This window comes from Manis javanica, chromosome 6 (genome assembly GCF_040802235.1).
Source record: "Manis javanica isolate MJ-LG chromosome 6, MJ_LKY, whole genome shotgun sequence".
In the NCBI taxonomy this organism is placed as follows: Eukaryota; Metazoa; Chordata; class Mammalia; order Pholidota; family Manidae; genus Manis; species Manis javanica.
In genome coordinates this window covers 118511841-118538645 of record NC_133161.1, presented here as the reverse complement: position 1 = coordinate 118538645, position 26805 = coordinate 118511841, and the positions used below count along the sequence as shown (strand labels likewise).

The window sequence follows — 26805 nt, the reverse complement described above, 5'->3', positions numbered from 1 at the left end:
AAAACATAAATGGACTCTAAGAGTGATGTTAACATTTGGTTCCTGGCCACTAGACCTGGCAACTAGTATTCAACAGTTTAAAATAATTATAAAGTTAAATGGTTTTATTAGATAATGAAGAAGATTTCTTGGTCCACAACTTGCTGCTCTGAGTACATTAGTCTTTATTATGGACTCAGCTCTACTCTTAAATTGTGATCTGCTAAAGAATTTCTAGAGATCGCCATAGAAATGAAATTTATTTTTAGAAAAAGGTACAAAACTACTTGCAAATCTTTAACTATAACATGTACAGAAAGCATAGCCTTAAACTAGTAGTTAGTTACTTATCCATTGTTAATGTTTAACTGTGATATCTGGGAGAGATCCCAATGCGTTATGTTAAGTGTTGAGGGCCTGTGTAGTCTTTAACCTGATCTTTAAAAACAACAGAATTTAAGTAAAAGTCAATAAAACCACTGAATTATACATATTTTCTCATCTAGCATTTTTATCAGAGCTGTCAATAAACAAAATTGTATTTCCTAGGAGTTCAGGCAGGAATACTAACCTATGAATTTTAATTGAATGTTCTACTAGAGGACCTTAGAAGAATATGAACAATTTGGACATCTGTTGAGTTATTCTGAGAGTAAAAGTAGACATATGCTCATTTCAAGAAATGGAAATAAAACTCTTAATGTATTTGCCTTAAAATACTGTATACACACACACATATACACATATGATTAATATGACTTTTTAATATAAAAATCCATGTTATCTGAATTAACTCCTGTGCACAGAATTATTTGATCCTTTCCCTGTTCCCCTCACCCCACGACACACTTTGACTCGCACATTAGGTGGTATTTCTGATGGTAAAATTGATTCTTGACACAGAAGCATGTCTCTACTCCCTTTTCTCAAACAACCTAAAACCACAAAACTAAATAAAGTGACAGAGGTTCATCCAACACAGCAGCTGCTGTCCTGTCTTCAGCAGGATGATGATAAAGACTAAACTACCAGCAAAAGTGTAAGTTTTGTAATGAGAAGAGCTCTTTATGTTCTGCCCCCCACCCTCACAGACCAAACGCCAGACCAGAGCCCCACGCTGGCCTCCCTGAGCTGGTAACAGTGGTCCACCAGCTGGGGAGCCCATCTAGATGGGAGACTTTCTGAAGGCAAACAAAAGGGAAACAAGTCTGTCATGTTATTGATTTCAGTCCCCAAGAGAAGAAAGAAGCTGTGAAGTCTCTTTAAACCAGGACTGTCAGAGGAGACTGTATTTCATTAAAAGGTCTATAGAGAACCAGTCAAACAAAGAAGCAGCAAAATGACAAAATCCAAGTTCTGCCTCGTCTCCTGGCTTTGGGATGGGACAGAGTAAAAGCCTGTTGGCAGGGAATGAGGGGTGGACTCTCTCCACATGCTGAAACCAAGACCTCAGGAATCACCCAATCTTGTCACTGCAAACAACTGCATGCATTTCTGGAAATAAGGTAGTAATATTGCACACTTTTTAAAACTGCAATTGAGTACTAAATAATGGAGTTTTTGTTCAAAAGCAATATTTATTTTTCATGAAGATAAGAGGCATATTACATTTGTTATAGAAAATGCTATGAGAGGGAAAAGCTGCATATTACTGATATGACAAAAAATATTAAAAAAAAACTACCGATGAATGCATTCTGCCCTATAAGAACATATTGAATGAAAGGCATTATTCCAGGTGAGTGAGCCATGCAGAAATATGGATTTATTAGGGTTTGTTTTGAAATTTAATTTGTACGGCATACTTTTTATTCCTTTGGTGGCAATGAAACAGATTTATTGGCTACATGGTGGAAGTGCAATAGATAACAGATAACCAAGGGAGAAGTTTTAATAAAACACCCGGGAAAGAAAAAAGAGAAGTGAGTGAATATGCCTGCTTACATTTCAGCTAATAAATAAAAAGTACAGATAGGGCTTTAACGGAAAACTACCCTGGTTATTGCAGCTTGGAAGGTTTATTGAAAACTGGGTAGAACACTCTAATTTTTCACACTTACAGCTATCATGTGAGCTGAACAAACCAAAGTGATGTAACACACATTTTGATTCTGGAGCACAAGCTGATGTTTTCATAAGAAACTCGCAAGTGGCCATGAAGGGGATGAGTGGGTCCTGATTATTAGCCTCAGCTGTTGCTGATTGACAACTGAACAACATTGAGTATTCAACTTTATCACTGCCTTAGGTGAAAAAACACTAGATACTTCCAGGGAAGTTTTGAAGGTACATCTTCAATAAGCACTGGGCTTTCATCTCAAGGAGCTGCGAATTTGGTCTTCAGAGCACCATGCTTAGAAATGCAAAGTATATTTAAGCCACTCATCTGACACTGGGACTTATCAAACCCTTGTCACACACCCCTCCCTCCAACTGGTTGTAGTCAATAGGGCCCTAGACTCATGGAAGAAATCTGTTCTTTTTTCTTTTACAGCAGGAAGAAAAATGTAGGTGTGTCTGCGCTGCCTCTGAGCTATCATGATTTCAGTGTTGCTCTTTGGAGTCCTGCTTTAGAGGATGGTGAATCATTTCCTATGCCTGGAGTCAGCCTCCTTTAAAACAGACATTAAGGAGCCAGGGAGGAAATATTACTCTAAATACCAATAATAACCACCAATGCAAACAACAGCTTTTTAGTAGAGTAGGGCCTAACTTGCGTTCCCACAATTTGCAGGGTGGCTTCATAGAACAAGCTCCACAGATTTGGAAAGAACCAGAGACTCCAGATCTGATTTCACTTGGTTCAGAAACAGGAATTCTGAATGGTGAGTGAGTATGTGATCAGGGATTTACATCAGTAAAAGTGGGTTGCTTTAATACACAAATGCTTTTAGGCTATAAATAATCTTTGATGGTTTACCAAATATAAAATGCTGTTGTAAATCCAAGTTTGTGTATCAAAGATACAGGAACACAAAAGCAAGATACACAAAATGAATTGGCACAGGTTGGAGAGTTTGAATCCATTATTAAGTATGGAGCCTATCGAATATTCCATCCAATTTCCAGTTATGTTGATAATATCATTGCTCACTCTTTTTGACTTTTAGTTTCCCAAATCTTTCAATGAACACTATTTTGAAATGTTCATAATGAGTCCCTATGCCATTCTTCCTTCAGAGGAGTTACTCCTATGGAGGGTTATTGGAAAGAAACAATTCAAAATTCTGCTATAAATTCAGCTCATAAATTGTCTCACAATATCATAATAATAAACTTTCTGGGAAATTTTTTTTGAGACAGGTGTTAAGTGAATTTGCATGCCTTAGCAAGATGCATAAAGATGACTTGATGACTTAATTTCTAAAGCACCTATATTATTATGGCACGCTTTTGGAGACAGGTAATTATTGTCTACATAGGTAAATATATAGTGTATGCCATAGGAAAAATGGTTAGGTTCATGCTTTTTTCCCAGAAACCACATATTTCCTTTGGTATAATTAAGATGTGTACATAAGAAAAGCTCTTTTACATTTTATAATACATAAGATGCTTTTTTAAAAATCTTGAGATCCACAATTGTTCTGGGATTTGAAATTTTAAAATAAACAAATTAATCTTCTGAATCTTCCAAAGACATGTTACATGTACTTAATATGTCCCTTCTCTTGTCAAAAGATTTTAAGGGTCTAAATAACTCAACCATATGTAAAGATCTGGTGTATCTGGTTATACATACTGAATAAACCATTTGATCTATTTACACATAGACACTATAATTAAATGCAATCCTATATTCTTGTATATAAAGGTTGATGAGACACCTTTCTACTTGCCATGGCACTAACAAAGCTAGGTTGAGACTCAGCAACCACTTGTATTCATCGCTTTGCAGGCTAGTAGTAAGTTCAGTTGCTGGTGGAAAGGGTCTCTTAGGACATCCTCTTAAACTAAAGGTTCTTTCGTGCTTGATGTAAATGTGCGCACATGTTTTTATCGAGGTGGTCTTGAGCTGCAGATACAATCACACCGCTCGTGGTGATCCAGCTGGATGTCAACGAGAGCCATGTGCTTCGCTCTACCCCTCCTCTTGAAATGGCCAGGCTCAAACTTTAACACCTAGGACAAGAAGCGTATTTCCTGTTAGAAAGCCCCTGGAGCTTAACTCAACCAGACACCACTTAATTCTCTTTATGACCATTTAGCGCTTAACCCCTTGAGAATCCAACAAGAGCTATGGGCTCACTATTAGAATGCACACATGTAAATATTTTTGCAATCATTAGCTCCTTAAAGTGGAGAGGTCAACTAATCACCAAGTAGTGCTTCCTGCGTAACCTATCTTCAGTACCAAGGTGACCTCAGGTGTCCTGGCAGGTGTTTATTGGTAGTTTTCTAAGGGCCTGCTTTGTGCCAGGTGCTGTGCCAAATACTACCATAGAGATTCTTCTGACTAAACCATGTGTTACGGATAAAGACAATACTGAGCATATTATTTTCTCTGTAGACAGAACAATGAATAAAGTCATGAACATAATATGCTGGTAGGACTAAATATTTGTTGATATAAAACATTTTGCCCTGATAAAGGTCACTAGTGGCCTTAAATAAATGACAGTTTAGCTCCACTAAAATCTTTGCAGATTAATACTTGTGTTAATACTGCATTTCTTAAGTGAACACAGTATATCCTTAATTTTTTAAATTAGTAAGTTTAAGTTGAAGCTAACTCTTCTGCCCTGCGACCTACCTTCACTGAAGTCAAACATTAGACATCCCATGCACAAATGCTTGGAAAATTACCCAGGTGCTTTCACATAAAGTATATAGTCAGTTAATTGCTTCTCTTTTTAATGTCCTTAGGTTCCTCTTAGCCTTTATTTTTGATTTGTTCTATTTTCCTTTTAGACTCTAAACTCTGTCATGGCATTACCATACAATTATACAGCATTTTATAGTTTTCAAATATTTGCATGATTTCTTTTGCCCTCAGACCAAATGTTGTCACAAGGCACAGGAATATCCTTATTCTCATTTTATACATTAGAGGCTGTGACTTTAAAGGAGACTAAGGCTTTGTCCATGTTCTTCTGGCCTCTTGGATCTCGGAGTAGGGCTGTGTCCTCTAGGTCCCCAGCACAGCTGACCCAATCAATGCCTCTCCAATATGCGTATGATTTCCTTTTGTATCTCAAAGGTGTGATAAGCCCCATGTGTGAACTGGAGTGGGACCTGATAGAATTTGCTTGGTATACTCTGATCCCAGATAAAGGTTAGATGTGCAAAAATCTTGCTTTCACATTTGCATAACTTTTCATGGCATCTGTACAATTCTTTACTGTGGATTTTATTCCAGCAATTTTCTCAGTCTCACATTACCTATTCAAGTCATAGAGAAAGCAAAATCCTCTACTAAGAAAAATGCCCCAGAGTCCTCAGTACTCATGCATTATAGTCCATGTGCCCCTTTTACTTCAGCATTTAGCCACGTGGTTCCTCGGGAGTTCCAGTGAGAAGGAGAATAAATCCCTACATTTGTTCAATGTTCAATCAAGCTAGAGAGCCTGGACTGTGGTAACTCAGAGTGGAACATGGAGCCCATTTGTTGCAGAGCTTCAAAAGAATACTGATGAGTACAAAATTGGGGGGGGGGAGGAATACCCTAAGAAAGTACATAAGGGAGGCACAAAGTTAGAAGTATTTAATAGTTGCATAACTATAGACACATGTCAAAATTCGTCAAGCTGAACACTAAGATTTCTGCATTTTAGTTTATGTATCTCAATATGAAAAATAAACATTTTCACATTTAAAAAGAAGTATTTAACATTGGTAAAGATTGTCTAAATGCCAGTTTTGATAACTATCATTTTTCCAGCCAGTCTACAGTACTTACAATATGTATTACATAATTTCTCATGATTTATTATCATTCTATTAACTGGATCATAAGTTATTAGAGAGTAAGAAGAGCAAAAACAATCATTAACATTATTGAGCAGTTACTAGATGCCACACATTGTTGTAAGTGACTTTGCAAATATTAAATTATACGGGCTTCAATGCAACACATTTAGTCCTAATGCAAATTAGGACTTTTCTAATTTTGTTCCTAGATAAGGAAAGAGAGAGAGAAAGTTACTTGCCCAAAGTCACAGAGTTAGTAATTGGTGGAATGAGAATCTGACTCCTTCTGGATGACTCCATGGCCTTACCTATGAAATTGAGACTTTTGTTTGTACAGCTCAGCATGCTGGGAACATAGCAGCTACTAAAGAAATGCACAGAGGTGAATGTGGTGGGTGAGGTCACCAATGAATTAACATGGGAGTGGGTGTTCATGTTCTCTCCTTTTGACATCTGCCTTGAATCTCCTCTATCCCTCCTCCAACACACACAGGGGACAAAACAAACGAGTCAGGAAATAAAGCAGAAGCCAAAATAAAGTGGCCCATGATTTGGACCACTTTTCACCATTTCATAACTTCTAAATAAAATTTTAAGTACCGAGAGCAGAGTTCCAATGACATTGCCTTTCACTGCTCCCATGTTCTTTCCTGCTGGGTGACCTACAGAACATAAAAGATCCCTCTCCAGGAAAAAGTAAGTAAAAAGAGCAATGGTTGAAGCATGTGTTACATTTGGACAGTAAACAGCCCTGCCCGTGACTGAAAGTATGAAAGTCCTGGGGTGTCATATTTGGTCAGATCGCCTTGGACGGGGTTAGAGGTTGGAGTCTTCCAGCTTCGCCAAGAATTTCCCAGGATAAAGTAGTTGCTATTGTCTAAGACTTTCTGCATGTAAGCCACATTTGGGGGTTAGCAGATGCAGAACAGAGAAGTGATTCCTGAGAAGACCAGCAGAGGATAAATATTCTGCATTTAAAGAAGGCCATTATGATAGCCTAAGAAGATGCGAGGACTGCACATATGCAATCAGTGCTCTGTTGATTTGCTTGAGAAAGTTGATGGCAAACGACAGTGTGTGCTTTTGTATAAGAGCAGAGCCTGGGTAGTTTTTCTAACTGGTCCCCTGATTGTTCAGCGATTTTCCCTGTGCTTTATATCAAGTAATGTGAGCACAGTATATACGTGTTTTGCTGATAAGAAGAGAAAAATGAATTGGCAGACACTTTCCCAGACAAGACAGGAAAGCAGTGTTTGAACAAAGTGGAAATCGGACTGCTTTACGGGCTGATCACAGCACTGATGTTCAAAGCTTTCAGAGCATGTAATAGTCTTACGTTCAGGTACACAGTGTTGAAAGGAAGAAGAAAGCAAAGCTGATTTGAGAGAGTACAGAAAATTAAAAGAAAAATGAAAAGCCTTTATCTGAAAAAGCAAACTGTCTGGATATGGGTTATTTGGTCACCTTTAAAGGGAAGGAACCATTGCATTAATTACAGCCAAAGGACACTTACTAATAGGAACCATCACAAAATACTCTCCTATTTTCTGAGCTATGATTCACAGCTGCTGCACACACATGCTGAAATAAAAATCCACTGAGGCACAGCCAGACATCTCTTATCACCTGTGGGTGAAGATGGAAATCTTGACTCCACTCCCCCACCTGGAAAACTACATGAAGCCAGGCAAAGTAGACTTTTACTAAGTGGAGAAGGACTGAATCAGTCAGATGCTCTCATACCACTACTCAAAGCCAGAGATGCTCAGTTAGCAAATTAGCATATCACAATAGATATTTAATTACAGTTCCTCACTTTGTTGCCAATAAACCACTGAATGAATCATTGCCATAAAGCTATTACACTAATAAAACAATACCAGACAGAAAAGCCATCTGCTGAGTTGGGTTCTTGTTTATTGGGAATATAAAAAAACGTTGTTAAGGCCTGTAACAATTCTCAAATTAATGGCTGATATAGGAGCACAAGTACATATTTCAGGACAAATGTGTTATATAAGCCTGAATAAGTAAGAGCTTATTTAAGATTCTACCTAATTTCTAAATGGGCAGTATTCAGTAAACATACAGTTTCTTATCTAAAGAAAAAAAGCTTCCTATTTTTGCTTCCATTTCACTTCCTTCATGCTTATGACAGACTTTATGAAAAATGTATAAAGTTAAGATTTTTAAGGGCTGGTTGTCAGTTTTTCTTAAACCTAAAGGCCATAACAAAAATATTTTGAGAAGGGATAACATATTAATTTCTACTTGTGTAATTGTTCAACTTACAGGCAGTAATCACAACAGAGGCAGAATCTTGTAAGGGAAAGACTGATATCAAGTCATGAGACACAGTACTCACATCAGAAAGACACACATCACAAAGAGCTCAGCAAACTGTTCACTGGCAACTTAACTTGGAAGGTGACCAAAGACTGCAGTTGTGGTGAAAATCTGTAAAACTTCCATGAATTTTGAAAATGCAATCTTGACAACTGTAGACATTAACTTCCAATAGAAGTTTTCTGTGAACACTCTAGGGTCATTATGGGGTACATTTAGCTGCAGTCCTACCTTTACAGAACTAAGTGGTTAAATGATTTTGAAAGCATCTTAGAAGATTAATGGCTACATGTTTAGCCTGCCCATTGCAGAAAACGTAATGGAAGGCCAGCTGGGCACCAAGTTTCAGGGCTTGGCATTAGCTCTGAGTATCATTCATGACACGGATGGGTCTTGCCTACACGAGGAGTTTTGTGCCCCAAGGCAGCTTTGCTAAACTTTGGCAGGAAGGCCTGATGTGAAGATAGATCGAGAAAGGAAAGCATGTGCACATTTGTAGTACTTAAATGGAGAGTCCACTCATTTGATGAATGAGTTACCAAGGCTGTAGGGCAATCAGAACTGAGAAAGCCAGACCCCACTCTCAGAAAGTTCCACCCACAGCTGTTTTGTGCTTAAAGGTCTTCAGAGGCATTCATGTACCCAGGGTCCCCATGAGGTAAGTAGCACAGGTGTTACTGATGAGTGAATGGACTTTTGTATCAACATTATTACCTGTTCCAGGTCATACCTTTATTCTTTTCACTTACCTAACACTTCAGCCACCAGTTTGTTTTATAGTCCTTACACAATGTCAGAAAGATTAGATTTTTGAGGTAGGATGGAATGTAACAGTTGATGGATATCATACAAATTTAGGTCCTTCTGAGACTCAAAATTGCAGGACATGGTGGGGACTCTGGGTAGAAACTTGAGGCCCTTGGAAGTCCCAAGTGGCTGCCCCAGGTCATGTCCCATGCGGCAAAGCCAGCACTGGAACACACGTCTTCTTTCTTTTAGTCGAGCGATTTTTTTTTTTTGCTCGATAGCACTGTTTCTCATGGGAAAACACAAGGAAAGCCGGAAAAGGCTGTCTCATGGTCTCACTCAAAGAAGGGGAAATGGAAAGATGCAGGGAGAGTCTACACAAGTAGAAATGTTATTTTCAGGAAAGTATAGAAAATAGATTTTCTGGACTTTTGTTATGGTTAGTTAAAATCATAACACCAAATCTCACTGCCTTTGCCGTAGAGTAGAAAGTCTTTGAAAAAGATAATTTTGTCTGTCTCCTTGATCTCAATTTGCAATTTTAGCTAAATTTGTTTCAATGACAGATGGTTAAGAAGTGCCAAAACTAAAGCTGTTCTTTCATCTCAACATTTTTTACTATTAGTCTTTGTTTCATATATAAACAGATACTCTTCTAACTCTTAAACTGTAATAGAAAGCAAAATTTTAATACAAAATTCTGCATTAAAATTTAAAAAAATCCTCTTCAAGTAATTTTTCCTTATTTTGTGCAGAAACAGGAATGATTCTAAATGTAAACATTTAAGAACGGGGGTTGGTTCTGGCCTTAAGGTACTTGATATGGTAACAACTATGTTATTAGAATTAAATAAAATAAATTCAGTTTCTCATTTGCATTATGTACATTTCAACTGCCCATAATCACATGTTGCTAGTGACAACCACATTGGACAGTGCAGATACACAGCATTCCCATCACTGCAGAAAGTTCTACTAGATGGTGTCAGTGGTTATATTCACATTGTGACAAAGTTGTGTGAGGAAGGACAGAGAAAATTAACTTCTTTCTTTCTCTGCTGCTTCCTAAGTTTTTGACTGTTGACTGAATGGTTATGGACAGGGGATCAAAAGAGAAAAACAGTAAGTATTAATTTAAAAGGTCACCATATTTCTAGGGGAATCCTATTCCTTGGGAAGATGGGACCTTATATAGCAGCATCCCCTAATTGTATACACAGAATGTTTCTGGAAACTTCCTTTTTGAAAAATCATACCCCAAGTATCTTTTATAGTCTATATATTCAATCAAGACACATAGAATGATTGTTAGGAAAAAGGAAAAATAATAGGATGCCTATAAATGTTTGAGAACAGGCAGTAAAAGAGATAGTAACATTGTACTGCACAGTGAAAAATGTTCAAACTGCTACAGGAGAAATAGCATGACCTCCTAAAAGAGCAAGAATATTAATAACCTCACTAAGAGCTTTATAATTTTTTCACATTATTCCTTAAAGATTGAACACTGAAATATTTGCAGAGTCACATAGGCCTGCTCATGTGAGGACTTCTAGTCACCTCCATAAGGGTGCTCATGTCTCAAAGAAACTCATTTCACATCTCATCAGTTACAATCAGGATCTAAGGAAATGGTTTTTCATTTCACTGAGGTAAGAATACAGACACAAAACTATTAGAATACAGGACGTGGATTTTCCCCTAATGAGCCTAGTTCAAGCAATACCCATTTCTGGAAATGGAACAAGCCTGCTACTCTTTCCCACAGGGCACTCAGCAGAGTGATCACTGTGACACATTTCAAGGGTGTTTTAGAGGTCTAGGGGAAATAGGCCAGGCATATTTGTTCCAGGTCTGCAGTTACTGGCTGAATGATTGATGCTGTTTGTCCCTTTGTCCAGCACTTGGCGGAGTGATTTTGTACAGAGTTCTGTAGACTCTTACAAGTAAAAAATGTTATGACACAATGCTTCAAAGATAGGCTTTAGAGGGCTGTTTCAAAAATACTTTAGAACCCCTCGTGAGACTGAACAAAGAGATCAAGGGCTTCTCCTTCTAGTATTAATTGTGAATGGAAATTTACAGGTAACTGCTATCTGTCCAGAGACAAGAAAGAAATTAAGAAAAGGACCCTCAGAATTCTTTGCAGTTGACTGAGAGGTGAGGGTTTTTTGGTTGCTGTTTCCACAATAAGCAATTTTAAAAATGAGCTGTGACTTCCATCGGAGCAGAGTCAAGATGAAAACAAAGCATACTACAAATACATCAAAGGCCTGAACTGAATGTTTTTCTCATAGTTACATAGAGATCTTGTCACTTCCTAGATTATTTTAACTCTAACCTGATTATTGCATTCTGCATTTATCCTCAGGGTATGACTAAACATTATTAAAATTTAGGTTCTTAGATGCAAAGGACAACATCTAATCTACAGTTCATCAGGTCATACAAAAATAAAACACAATGAACATAGATGATTGCATTCTCTGGATAAGAGAACATTTTTTTTTTTCCTTTGAAAACTATGGGTGGAGTAAGACATTCTTCTAACTAAGAAAATATATTCTGTGTAGGTCTAAAATAATGTGTTTCCCCTGTCTAAGGTAAGCACCGTCACTGTGGCCTTTGACTTCCTGCACTTCCCAAGTTGAAAATACCAGTTATGATGTATCCATTTTCATTTAACTCAAGTTACTGCCTGACATTATTATTGTTTTATTGTTTTCAGGAGAAAAAAAAGTTTTATTAAGGTAGACATTTGATTTACAGAGAGTTCTACTTTTGTTTTGGTAGATGCTGATGAAAAGCAACTCAAATAATTTCTAACAATAATATTTACTTCATATTTTACTTTATATTTTTAAACATATTTGTATGATGTTTCACATCTTATAAAATGCATTTCACATATGCATTATTTTATTTGATCCCCAGAACCACCACATAATAGCTGATATAACTTCTTAGTCCCATTTCACATATGTGAAGACCAAGTCTCTAAACTTTAATAATCTGCATATACTCCCACAATCAGGAAATAAAAGAGTTGCTGTCAATGTCTGGAGTAGCTCAAACTCCTCCTAAGTCTACTCTTTGTTTAATGCTCAGCAAAGTGCTATATATTTAAGAAGAGAGAGCACAGGGTTACTAGTGATGAAAGCATAGATTCTGGAGCCAGTTGATTGGAATTAGGTCCTGGCTCTGTGATTTACTGACCATGTCAACTTACTGGTCAACTTAGGCTTCAGTTTATTCATCTATAAAAAGAGAATAAAAATAGCAACCTCCACTCTCCAACCTGGAGCATTTTTGAGAAACTGCTAAGTGAACTAATGATTACTTGTAATAATATCTGTCCTAAGGAACTGCTCTTGAGTGTTTGCTGTATTATTAAAGTTACTACTCTCCTTAAATTTTTGTTCCTCTTATATCCTTTTGTTTACTTTTACATAATTTCAGAGCTGTTTCTCCAGGTAGCACTCAATATTATGTAGGGAAAAATTAGTATTTCTAGAAGAAAATATTTTTCTATTTAGAGAGAAAAAGTCTTTGATAATGTGTCTCCTCTGACATTTTACATTTTGCTATCTTTATTCTGCTTAAACTTTTAATGACTTGACTGAATTCACATTTGGCCCTTAGCAGTTTCACAAAGCAACCTAGATTTTGCAGTCATATCCTGCAACTGGATAAGTAAGCTCTGAAATTACTACATCATACGTTTGATTATATATTCTAAAAAGGCTGCTGTTGACCTACACTTTGGATTATAAGGGTTAGAAAGAAGAGTCCCTTCTTCAGGAGTGACTTAGCCCCTCTCAGGGCACTTGGCTTGGCAACTTCAGCAAGAGTATAATTTCAGCTCCCAATTATCTGCCTGGCTTGGACCTTGTGGAGTGAACAACCCAAACGACCATACATGATGGCTCCGGCTTCCAGACCCTTATTGATACATGGCTTGTGCAGTTAAAAAGCCCTAAAATGCAGCACTGCAACAAAGAAATGCGAGAACGTCATACCTCATGATACTTTTTCACGGTTTTCCCTGAATTGCATGTGCAGGACTTCCAATTGACAGTTCCACAACCACAGTTTCCTCCACAGCGCTGCACAAGGAGGCATCGGGGAAAGAAGACCACGTTGGTCAGCTTCAGCTCCTCTCTTAGGTTTACTGAGTAATTCCTGGGAGTACAACTGTACCGCTTGACATCATCATTGAGCCTGTCCAGGTCAACTGTAAGAAACAGCCACTGTTAAGTCTGAGTAAGCAAACATGCATCTGTAAGTAAAAATACTCAGCACATGTGTGCAAAGCAGTATGGAGTTTCGCCAAAAAAACAAAAATAGAAATACCATTTGACCCAGTAAATCCTCTCCTAGAAATTTACCCTAAGAGAACAAAATCCCTGATTCAAAAAGATATGCACACCCCTACGTTTATCGCCACACTATTTACACTAGCTAAGATATGAAAGCAATCCAAGTGTCTATCAATAGACGAATGGATAAAGCAGATGTGGTGCATATACACAGTAGAATATTATTCAGCCATAAAAGTAAAAGTAATCCTGCCACTTGCAACAACATGGATGGATCTAGAGGGTATTAAGCTCAGTGAAGTAAGCCAGGTGGAGAAAGACAAATACCATACGATTTCATTCATGTGTGGAATCTAAAAACAAAGCAAAACAGAAGGAATAAAATAGCAGTAGACTCATAGACTCTGAGAAGTGACCGGTGGTTATCAAGGGGGAAGGGGAGGGTGGGTGAGGAGGAGAGTGAGAAGGATAAAGGGACACAATAATTTGCTATCAAAATATAGGTTGGTCATGGGGACGGGAGTACAGCATGGAGAATATAGTCAATATTCTACATTGATAGATAGTAACCGCACTAAAGGGGGTGAGGATTTAATAATATGGGTAACGGTTGAACCACTGTGTTGTATATTTGAACCAACATAAAATTGATATCAACAATACTTCAATAAAAATAAAATACTCAGCATGAGCTTTTGGGAAAGGGGTGGAAAGAGTCTGTGAGGATGACCTTAACCCAGGGACTGAATCTGCTCAAAAGCTTGGCTAAATTTATATCTTGGCTTAAATTTCTTCATGTCTTTTTCTTTAATTCAAAAAAGAAAAGGATTCTGAGGAAAGAAAATAAAACATTCAGCCATTTATATAATTGCCTTTGTCTTAACAAAAATAGAATAAAATAATTTGCTTCCTGATGCTAAATAAATCCTGACTCTAAGCTGTCACTTAACTATGATTTGAATTGTATCAGGGACTCCTTAGGGACAGCCACTCTAATATATTGATGGGCAATGAAATTTTACAAGTAAATGTGAGGAAGAAAAAGACGTTTGCTTCATCTGAACTCCAAGATCAACCAGAATAGCAAAGGGAAGAGCATCTGTTGTTGGGCCCCATGCTGCCCACTTGAGCCCGGGACGGAGGGGTGGGGGTGCACGGCAGGCGAGTGCTTGGGCTCTGCTGGCTTTGCCTCCTTTCAGTTGGGAAGCTACTGAACTGCTCCAAATCTGCTTCCTCACCTATAAAATGCAAATATTGTAATTTTATCTATTTCATATCAATATTTGAAGGATTGAATCCAGTGCGCCTGGCACTCTAATGGTAGTTATTATTGCTCATCTAGATTCATTTTGATTTTTCCTCCATCTTTTCCTTCCAAAGTCAAATGGCCAAAAATTAAAAGGAAAAAATTTTAGCTTTCTCTCCTCAATTTCTCTGTTTTGGCGATTACTCTGTGTATATGACTGTCAAGGGGTTATGGTTATTGGGGCCTCTATGAGTTGGGAACATCACCCTAAGATTTCTAATTTTAGTCATAAATATTTACTTGAATGAAGCTTGAATTATTGTATTACATAAATCACACTTTAATTAGTCTTCTCCAAATCCATCTAATCATTCCATCCACTTGGCATCCAAATCTCTAACTGGTGAGCATGCACTTGACTGTCTTCTCACAAGAATGCAGTTAGAGGAAGTCCTCCGTCTGCACGGTTTCCAACCTTTTCCAGTGCCAGGCCACCACAGGAGGAATACCACAAACGTTGGGGAGATGTCCTCACGCTCATTCTGGACACGAGCCCCACTAAGCCTCTTAGTCTTAAATCCAAACTGCTCAAGGAGCAGTAAGGAGTGCTATTTTGGGAGAAGAGGTCAAAGGCTAAGGATGCTATCAGAGAAAAACCAAAAAAAAAGAAGGCAAGAGTGGGTGAAGAGTCCACTTTGCCCCACGAAAGCAGCTGAAAGACTGGTCCAAGGGCCAATGATCCCAGAATAAAGAATTACACGGCAACTGGGTGGATGCCCTGAGAGTCTTTAATATGTGCAGCTATGCTTTCGTTTTCAATGGCAGGGATTTTTCCCTAACCGTTATATGCTGAGCCCAGAACACTGTGGGGGCTGAGTAAATGCTAAATAATTACTGTGCACAATTTATTGCTGTTTTTTTCTTCCTTTGTAAAGACATGTCATAAGTTTTGCTATAATCAATCCAGATTTAAATTGAATGAACTCTGTCTTGGAAAGGAACTAGTTTATTGCTGCTAAAGCCCTTAAAATAACTGCAAGCAAAGCAGGAAGGATTGCATAAATGGATTAAGAAGTGCAGCAATCATCCATTACAAGTGTCACCTTGAGATAAATACTGACGCGGGCCTGTGCATCACCAGGCGTGTGGACAGCGCTGATGCAGAATGCCAAAGCTGCTGCTTGTGATAATGGGAATATATTTTGTCTGACACCAAGGAATAAACAGGTGCTATTAGCAGGAAGAGGCTGTACCGTGTGGAGAGGCAGAGAGGGACAGGAAGGAAACAAGAGGACTTACTGAGTGTCTCTCTAGTTCAGCCCTCTGCCAGGCACCTTACACATATGACTACATTCCATTGTTCCTTAGCTTTTTGAAGTGGGTATTGCAAAGTGAACAGTAAGTGGCAAAAATGCAACTGAAGCCCTTCTACATTTTGTGTTTTTGCTCTCTGGTCTCTGCCCCATGAAGCAGAACATGCAGATGACAGGTACCCTAGGGCTGAAGAAGAGCAGCCTCCCTGGTGCTGTCCCCAGCTTTCCTGTAGGGTGCTGCACCAGGATGGGGTGGTGAGAGGCCACACCCTTACCTCCAGGATACATCCAAGCCTAAACACAGCATGTCTTCCCTATGGGAATTTAGCTAAACCCCAAAGTGCCCTCAGCAAACCAGGAAAAGGCATGTATGCATGCCTTACTCGCCTGGAAACAGAGCTCCTCACGTTATGTGACTGTTTTACTGACTAGCTCTGATACTTCCATTTCCTACCTGCCAGGAAGAGATTTAGTGCTGCTGGTTTTATGCATCAATTCACGGATGTGACTGAGAACAGTGGCCCAGCGTGACGGCTGCGGAATCCAGCTGCCCTGCTTATCAGGGTCTTGAAGCCACCGAGGCCCTCAATTTAGAACTAGGCTAAAAGGTTCCTCTGACTGGATGCAAATAACTTCAAAGAGCAATTGCAGGCTTTCTGCAGGGGATATTGAGTTTCCAGTCAAAGAAGACTGATTCAGCGGCCCAGCAGAGCAGGGAGCCAGACAAGGGGCTGAGCGGCAGTTACGGCTTCTGATGCTTTGGTGGGATGGGGGTCTCTGGTGTGAGACTTCTGGGAGGGAGGCAGGCTGAGCAGTAGAAATCCAGGGAGAGGGGCTGCCCTTTCCGTTCCTGCTTGAGTCTCCAATGGGGAGCATTACAGGGTCCCAAGGATGTCCCAAGTTTAATTCAAAGGCCCATTCATTTCCTCTAATTTTCCTTATCTCACCCAGGTGTACACGATGGTATAATTCCTCTTCTGCTGTCCTTTTGAATTTGAGTTTTGCCTTTTCATGGATCTTTGACATGAATTAAGTTTTTTGGGCTGTATGATGAATCTGTTGGAAAGACTGAGAAGGCCCCACAGTCCTCAGTGCCTTCTCTGGACACATGAAGCCAGGGTGGGGCCCTGCACAGCGCAGGAGTGAAGGGCCCTTCTTTCTGCCACCCTGACCTCCAAGAAGAGTCCAGTCACACACGTTCCTTGGGTTGTGATAAGAGTTCTGGGATACACACAAGCCCTAGGGTGGGCACGTGTAGAGCAGGGGCATATTGGTGAATGCATATCCTTGTTCACTTTCTCATCTATTCAGGCTTGGAGATGGAAGGAAGAAGAGTAAACATTGTCTTTTTGATCCTGGCCATCAACATCCCTAAGTACCAGGTAATGTGAAAAGTTCTTCACATATGTGATTGCACTAAATCCCCATGAGTGCTATGAATTACATACCATAAATTACTACCCTTCATTTTCATGGTTGAGGAAATTGAGTGTTTGGGACATTAAGAAAAAAACATGTCTACAGCTACACACCCAATCAGTGGCAGAGCCAAGATTGCATCCAGGCATTTTCATGCCTCTTGCACTTTTGAGCCCCAGCCTGACATCTGAAGGAGGGGATAGAGAGCAGCTTCCACAAGCCACATGGGCGCCTTCCCGTTAGAAGGTGACTCGCTGTCTGCAAGACCTGGCTTCCTAGGTGTGTTGATAGGCGCAGACCTGTCATTTTCAAGATGTTGTCAGTTACATGTGCCCAAGCATGTGCCCCTGTGTACACACATTCATCTATTGGATTCTGCTGGGAAAGTACATGATGTTCTGGTTAACAAACCAGGAAAACTGCCCAGAGCCTACTTTTTTTTGGTATTGAGCAATATTAAGAGTTTCATCCTTTTCATCTGAACTGACAGGATTTGTCAATTCATGATCTTCAGTTTGTCCTCATTTCTCCAGGAACTCCTTCTTGTCCCCATCTGCCTGTACTCTTTGCCATGAAAACCGAACAGAGGCCATTGTAAACAGTTTCAGTGGGCTGAATGCAATGATTTGTCTTCATGAGGAACAAATGGCAGACTCCTAGAGATTCTTTCTATAGAGCAGAAAAAAGCAGCATTTCATATGCTTGGCAAGCACAGCATATGTGGTGATTAGCTTATGATAAAAATTTAAATGTCTGTTCTAAATTGATCATTACAAATTTTTTTGTGAATACAAAGATTCATTGTGAAACGATGAATAATGTCCTTACTTTGAATGTAGGAAAGCACTTCCCCCTATGCATGCTTAATTCACGGCTTGCTTTGTTTAACAGGAGATGGAGCCTTGGGCCAGTCTCCAGGTGTCAGGCATATCGGCCAGCTTTCACTGTGCTTCTCGTTATCAATCTTTATTCTGTTATGTGTGTCACCAGCCTTTCCTTTCTTGGTCTTCCTGAGTCTGCTAGCATCGCAGTTAAACTTCCACATGTTCTTAGAGGTGACCAGTAAACATTCTGTGACAACCAAATCAAGTCTTTATAGTGTTACAACTCTTTATGAATTCTTTTAGTAGGCACACACCAGCAACCCGTATATTAGTGCATGTTTAGCATATGGTAATGGCAACAGAAAAGCAAGTGCCTTAAGTGAGTCCATTATACCTTCTCTAGCATCTTCGTGTACTACATCATTTTAATTACCTAGGGCCCAAGTCAAAAGGCATATTCACCATACACCTCCTCTCACCCCTTTGCTATATACTCACCACATGTTCTCTGCCTTCTATTATAGTGCCTACTTCTTAGATCTTGCTCTATGATTCCTTTTCTTAGGTGCCTCTCTTCCACTAAACTGCAAATTTCTTGGAATCAGAGAGTTAATTACTTTTCATCCCTTCTCTCCAGTGCTTTGGCCCTAGTGTAAGGATCAAATGCAGGTCATTTAAGTCCACATTTTCTAAAACCATTTGGCCTCAGTGTACTGCTGAAAGAAAAACATCTTTGTAGTCAAAGCACATGTGCCATTTTAGGTTATTTGAAATAATAAATTAAATTCAATAAAAAACAACTGAAGTCACAATGGTACCCCTAAAAGGCTTCCTTTGTGACCCTGAAGGGATACCCATAAACTTAAAGTCAAGATTAGAAAAAGGTTAGGCCATTGATAGCCCTGTTAATCAATCTAGATTTTCTTTGCAAAGCATAGGTACTCAATAACTGCCTGAGTTAATCAAACTACTGGTAGGTTAGGTTAGAATTGAGAAACTAGGGTTCTAGAAGCAACTCTATCAAGGATAAGCTATAATGCATGAAGACAACTGGCACTAAGCCCCAAAGAATGCAGAAGCAGGGACACACCGGGTAGAGGATGGCGTGGAGAAGGCTGGCTCCCCAGCACATGTCTCAAGGGGCTCTGCCAAATGAGGAATAGAGCCATAATCTATTATAAAAACTGGACTTTGATATTACACCACTAGATTTATGATACTTTGGGTTGGGAGAGAGGGAGGTAATGGGAATATATGTATAAGTAGTATTTCTATACCAAGCAACTAGGGACTCTCAGCCTTTTTCAAGGTTCATAAATTTCCCAGGAGGAGTCTGTTCATCTTTATGGACGTTACAACTGTTGGATTCTCCTAGAGGAGGACGCCGCCCCAAATCACTCACGAAAGGCGTCTCTTGATGCAACAAGCAAGAGGAATTTATTCAGGAACCAGCTAGCTGGGGTCCAAGTTAGCCCGACGCAGCGGGTCTCAACAAGGACCCTGAGCACACAAAGCCAGAAGGTTTTATAGCATTTTCAAAGGGGGCAACATTTTCCACAATCACAATACAGTGTTTTTTCATAGACACATAAATCTTTGGCTGGGGCCACATCCTGGGGTCTGGTTAGATAAGATTACCTTCAGAATGTTTAGGGTGGTTCTAGCAAGATAAGCTTGGTGTGTATGATTAACTGATTTGAGGTCAGCTAATTAAAGGTCACTACATTTAACACTGGCTGACTAACTTGTTTTTCAAGATTCTCATAATTTTCCTCCTTCTAGGTTAGGGGGTGGTATTTAAGCCTTTAAGATGGCTGTACTTATGCTAACTTTTGATTCTTCAGATCCTACACAACCTCACTGTGAATTTTCCCAATTTGGAAGTACAAGCAAATCTAGAAATAAAAATTATTTTATAACATTTCATGAGAGAATGTCAGGATATTTTGAACTTCAAATAATGAATTTTGTGACTCTTTTCTTATTTAACTTGTACAAAATGGAAAAATTCACCCCTCGTATTTATAGACATTAACATAAATCGCAGCACAAGGTTCCGAATAAGACAAATTCCTAATTTTCAGAGTCTAAAACATCATCAAGCAATTAGTTAATGGAAATTTGTTGAGCACCTATTATGTGCCTGGTAACTTAATTGAGATGCTTTCACAATTACAAATCTCACTGAATTCTGGTGACCTATCTTATAAGGAGATACAACAATAATTCCTGTCTGATAGATGTAGAAGCTGAGATGCAGAGGAGTTAAGTGACTTTCCTAAAGTCACTGGACATTTAGTAGGCATGTGACAAATATTTGTCGGAAAATGAATGGATGAGTTCATGAATATCTGCAAGGCACTGAATAGGGCTTGAAAGCAGCTGACACCATCCTAAGACATGTCTCTGAAGTCTAGGAACTCGTGACTTGGAAGGATATATGAAGTACACTATGAAATGAAAATTAAGAAGATAAGAGATTGAATAAGAATCAAGGTCTTTAAATCTCTGTCCTTCTCTCATTTACAAGACTATGAGTCTCTGAGCTTTAAACACCACTACACTCCTTACCATACAGGCTTTGCAGCCAACAAGCCCAAATTCATGTCATGGCTTTCTACTTTGTAGCTGTCACAGATGTTTTCTGAATTTGTTCTTTTACTGTGTAAAATGGGAATAACAGTACTCTCCTGCCAAGAGATTAAGATTGAATGAGTTCGAGTGTTTGAAACAAAGGCCCAAATCCTCACCCTCATTAGGTGGTACATCCCACATTATTATTAAAATGAGTGAAACAGATCTGTGAAGGAAGGTTAAGAACAGAATCACCCAAACAGATAGAATTCTGGAACTGCTGACCACCAAGGAAAGGAAGGCCATGCCTACCCCTCCATCTAAATGTCCGAAGGCAATGATCATGTGTGTCCAGTTTAATTTCCTGGAATTTAGCACAATCTTTTGCAAGTAAGACAATGAGCCAGATCCTCAGCACCAGCAGGTTTGGCAGGAGTACAGTGTTTTCCAGGAAGGGAGTGCTTTCTCTGTAAGTCCTTTGGGCACTGAGCAAAGGATGCTTTTGGGGTTCCTTAGTGCTTCACAGAAAATGTGGGCAAAGGAACCACAGGGCAAACTCATTCATCTTTAGCAAGAGTGACTGTTGTGGAAAAGGCACAGCCAGACACTAAAATTTGTCTCTGGTTTTCCACTGCCAAATGGATTTTTTTTTCCAGTCAGTTCTCATTTGAATCATACACCTAGATGAGAGGAGTAACTTTGATGATGAAAGTGGGGTTAGGAGATCCACAAAAATGGACAGCCTCATCTAACAGAAAGCAGAGGCTGCACTGGCACTAGACAGAAAAATAACTGAATGGGTCCTTGTCCCTGGGCTGAAATTTTCTTCAAACAAGACACATGCAACATAAACAATATAGTTCTTATTAATGCCCTCTGGTGAACTGAATGAATGAGGAATCTAGATATTTACAAATCATACAAATCATCTGTGTCATAAACAGTGGCTATAGTTTTGTTTTGTTTTGTTTTTAAAAAGAAGCTTTGTAAAGAAAACATCCAACAAGCAAAATGGTACCAGAAAGTTTCTGGGTAAATAGTTTCATAGAAAAGTTGGCTACTTGGAGATTATTTTGTAGACTTTTAATGAGAGTACTAGTCATATAGATACTTAAATCTGACAATATTTGGATACTCTGTAGGAGGCACTCCATATTACTGATGAGATTACCTTACAGCCTTAGAGGGATGAGAGCAGAGGAATTCACAGAAATATCTTGGTTCTGTGCAGAGTTTTGTATTCAAGTAGTAACAGTGGCTGTTTTTCATTGTGGGCCTACTAGATGTTAGATACCCTGCTATTATTAATTCTAACCCAAATTTATAATTGAGTCATTTTACAAAATTGCATAAAACGGAGGCACAGGGGTTTGTAAGTGACTTCTCCCAGGCCACTATTCTTAGGATTTGAGTTAGAATTTTATCACAAGTCCCCACTACAACAATCTTTCGTTTGCTTTATTTCATCAAATGTGTGCTAAACAATTTCAATATTTATAAGGATTTTACTTGGTGCATACCACATGGTCAGGAAATTCAATGAAGTTAACCTTCTTTCAACATTAGAAATTAGAAAAATAAATTCATTTTGATTTAATGTCCCCAACACTCTGTTTAATTTACAGAGAGGTAGTTACTGAGGGATGTTATCTCAGGGCAGACTTATCCGATTCATTATCAGTATCAATCAGCCAAAGGTATTCTGCAACTTCTTATCCAAAATATCAAATAGGCACATAAAGAAAGTTGCAAGCATTCAACTTACGGTGACTTCAGTTTGTTTCTAGAATATGGTCATGTCTTCATACAGTATGGAATTATTTTCATAATTTCCTAAGTTTCCCACATCCTAATTCATTTTTGAAAGAGCAAAACTTGTATCTTCCTAATTGGTATGCAAGGGCATGACAAAGAAAGAGCAATAAATGACTAAAAATAAAAGTTATTCTGACCTGAGAGAATTCAGAACCAATTCAGACATTTAGATATGAAAAAAATTATTTCATTTAATCCTCAGCTTCTTCTGCTAGTTATTTACCTATAAATAGTTTTCAAATTAAAGAGTCAAATATTTTAGATCTTAGAGCAAAATAATGCCACATAAGAAATCACAGAAATGGTGTCCTTGGAAATTGGTTGGTCCAGAGTTACATCATCTAACCATTTACAGTCTGTAAAAATCATACATTTCAAACCTTGTCACTTAGAAACAATTTAATGTCAATATATTTGCTCTATTCAAAAATAAAATACTGATTTTTAAAAAATGGAATGTATATTAATTTTGGCACATGCATCAAAAACGGCAACTCTTTAAGAGGTTTTTTTTCTTTTTTAATGAGACAGCTCTCCCAGCACTGGCTGTAATTCAAAACTATTTTTTTAAGCCAGTTTCAGTTCAAAACTACTAAGCTGGAGTGCTTCAACAGTATATCCATATTTTAATCACAACACTTAAACCGTGAAAACAGGCTGCCCCTTGCTATTGTATGTTGGATTTTTCTATGGCAAAAACACTATCCTTTGGGAAAGTCAAGTTCTCCTGGAATAAGTAAAGAACAGATCTAATTTACACTGTGCACATAAATCACACAATTAATGCCCAGGCTGTTATGCCCAAGGACGATCATTTCTTAAAATTTAGAGATGCCAAATCTCATGCTATGAATTTGAACAAATATACCCTGGCCTGTGCTTTAAAAGAATCACAGTAGAGTTTCAGTTAAACTACAGTGATTATGCAGTGGTTCAGGAAGCAATTATATAGTTTGTAAAACATCTATATACCTAATTCTGTGCACATCAGAAAAATAAATGCAACTTGAACTTGAAACAAACTCATAAAAAAAACTTTTGGCCAGCTTTGAGCTTGAAAGCACAAGGTTGAAATTATTGGCAAAAATTAGGTTTTTGGAACTGTAGTTATCTACAGATTTCAATTATCCATGCTACCCTTTTCTCCATTAGCTCTTAGGAAACTGAAAGTTAGATATGTTGACTTGTTATTATCTCCAGTCCAGAAGCTTTTAGACAAGTTTGAGCTTATCTATTATTTGGGAATTAAAAAAAAAAAGTGGACCTTATTGAGCTGAAGTTCTGGCTTCAAAACATGGCTGTGTTACCCGTCTCCTTCTCCCCTTCTTCCCCAAACTTTTACCGCCCTCTTGCTTCCCATTTTCAACTCTCTTCTCAAACAGAACTAAAAGCTCTTTATCACTTAGTCACCTTTCAGATAAACAATAAGGCAAAGCATAAAATTTAATTTAAACAATTCACTGTTTCTACTTCATTACATAATTTCTTCACCCAGTGTGTTTGTATTTTATTTTAGAGTTTATAAAACTCTGTGTTTTGTATATTCACATGAAAGGGTCATCTTAGAATCTTGTTCTCCGGTATCAAGAAAAATGCCACTTGTGGTCAGTCTGGGCAAATCAGAAAAATGGATGATCGTTAGGTGTTTATACATGACATCTGTTTCTGAACAACATCATTAGAAAATCATTACACCGATGAGAGGAAACTTTTTAAGAGATCCTATAAATTTCACATTTTGACCCCTAATAGACCTTTTGTATCTATATAACTATTTTTCTGTTTTCACTCTCATTTTCTTATACATCCAGATACAAGACATGGATTTATACTTTAAAGTTCTAAAAGCTGCAAATAACAGCTGAAATATTAAGCCTTACTTCCTTTGCTTCTGTGATACATGCAGGTGGTTCAGCATCAGTGGAATGATAAACAAGTAAATCAGCACATTTATACAAGTACAGAAACAGTGGTAACTTGCCAGTGTTAAATGAAAAGGTACAGATCTGCTCTGGGGCCATTTTAAACAAGAGATTAAGAAACAGAACCTAAGCCAATAGGGGAAAGAAATGTTTACTCTGTCAGAAATAAGTTGAACATCACCCTGAATGCTCTTGCAAGGTTATGTCAGTAACCAAAAGCATTCTTAGTAAATCTACATTCCTTAGTCTATGGGAAAAGTTTCTGTAAACTTTAGAAATGTACTAATGCTGTATGAGTAGTAATAACTTCAATTTCACAACAATTAATGGAGCACCTGAAATATGTCAGGGACTATGCCATGTGTTGGAGATACAGGATGAACAACGTCTAAAACAGTGGCTCTCAACCCTGGCTGCCTCTAAGGAAGGATCTCAATCTCCTGGGAGCCATAAAATACCATCAGTACCCCAGCCGCACCCTTTCCTGGGTCAGTGTGTCTGGGATGAGAGTAGGCATCTGTAGTTTGTAAAGCTGCTCAAAGTGATTTAGTATTCAGCCAGACTGAGACCCGTAGGTCCTAGACTCTCACATTCCCTAAGAGAAAACAACGCAGGACATAAAACAATGCAGGATGGATCAATGCTGTGACATCCCAAGTACTCTGAACTTTGTCTGGAGTGGTGGGCTCCATGGGGAGAGGACAAGAGGCCAGGAAGGCTTCACCTTCCTGATGCAAACACATTTCAGAATTCCAAGCAGCTAAAGCTGGTGACATTTTCTTAACAAATACCATGTGCCAGGTGCTCTGGATGGCATCACTAACAATTTCCAGAAGTAGGTGGTGTCACACACACCTTGCCAAAGAGGAAACTGAAGCCCAGGATGGCTCAGTGACTTGCTGAAAAATCACAAAACTTGTAAGAGGCAGGATAAGACACCCTGCCTCCAGTCCAAAACAGTTTCTGGTGGTGGTGGTGGGATGGGGGTGGGAGGAAAGTAATGGATTCATCAGCTGATTTTTAAATTTTCATATTTCGAAAAAATAGGTACCAGGAAAGGATGCCCCTCCAATTGCTGTGGTGGTGAAGACACTTGAAGAAGGAGTCAGATTTTATGATTTCTTTTTAAAAAAATAATCATATCATTTCATTTTTTTTTTCTGGGGTTTTCAAAGCATTGTTAATATCTTACTTTTCTTCGAGTAGACCTAGTACAAATCTAAAGACAGCAACCCCTACGTGAACGCAATTTCTCTTTTGAGTCCAGCCTGAGCCCTGGGAAAGTTCAGGTCAAGAGTGACAGTGATGTGCAGGCGGCACACCTCCACTACCGTCACACCAGGGGTTCTCTTGTCTCCCTTGGCTGTGTAGTTCATGTAAGATTTATGACCTCAGATGTAAGCAGGAGCCTGTGGCAGGAGTTAACTAATTTGTCATTTTGACCCAAATGTTTAATAGACTGTGCTTTCTGACACAAACAGTGCCTACTAAAGCAGCCAGGCTCGCAGTTCTTAAATGTATGCCTGATATTACAAAATATAGGAAACAAGCTGTATTTTAGCTAGATACCTTCATATCTGTGATGCACGTCAGTTACACAAGACTTTCAGAGAACATTTGAATGATAAAAAATCTTAACAAATAAAGCAAGGGCATGACAGACTAGAAATTAAAGTTCTATTCAATAAGAGGTAGTTATAGGTTATTTCTCTGTTAGTTAAGTTAAACATTTGAATTAACATTCTCATTCTAAGATTGTATCACTCAGATATATAAGTAGGATATTTATTTATTAAAAGTGTAAGCATTATTGTTTTAACTCATGATGTTCTCTCTGCCTGGCTGTTCCTCTCTTCTCTCATTATACTTTCCCCAAAATTTCCAATTGAATGTGCACCCTCACCCACCTCCAAACTACCCCAGGCCTTCTTTGCTTCCTCTTTGGGATGTTTACATTCCTAAGAACCACCTACGGCACGGAGCATGTAGTAAATCCTCATAAAAAAAAGTTTATAGAATGGACATTGCATGGATAGAGTTGAGATCTTCCAAAGAATCTTGAACATTGCTTTGCCAGGGGCCTCTCTTGCCAACACTGACTGAATCTTGGGTTCAATCAACGTTTATATCTATCAGAGAGGCAAAAGCACAGCCATTGGAGGCAGAAGGTCACGATTCTCAGTTTCCTTGCCACTGCCTACCAGCCGTGCAGTCTTTTCCGAATCATTCACCTCCCCTGACATTGCCTGTCTCTACTGTTTATAGTGGGGCTACTAATGCCTAACGTGCCAAGAAGCAAAAAGCTGGTCCAGATGATTCCATAAGGCCTTTTCTAGCTCCAAACCATGATTGATCTTTGACTGAATCACACATTTCTTAGTCCCATACAAA

At 38.7% G+C, this 26805-nt stretch overlaps 1 protein-coding gene across 5 annotated transcripts in view; it reads right to left on the bottom strand.

Annotated features, from left to right (window-relative positions):
- Window positions 1–723: 723 nt before the first annotated feature.
- The window catches only part of PDGFD (platelet derived growth factor D), a 232595-nt gene continuing 206513 nt past the window's right edge, over window positions 724–26805 (bottom strand). For all 5 annotated transcript variants that reach the window (XM_073239358.1, XM_073239357.1, XM_037026087.2 and 2 more), the window contains 2 exons: window positions 13002–13216; window positions 724–4101 (listed from right to left, as the gene is read on the bottom strand). In XM_073239358.1, coding sequence (XP_073095459.1) covers window positions 3976–4101; window positions 13002–13216 — 341 coding nt within the window. In that variant the 3' untranslated portion in view covers window positions 724–3975. The remainder of the gene's footprint in view (window positions 4102–13001; window positions 13217–26805) is intronic.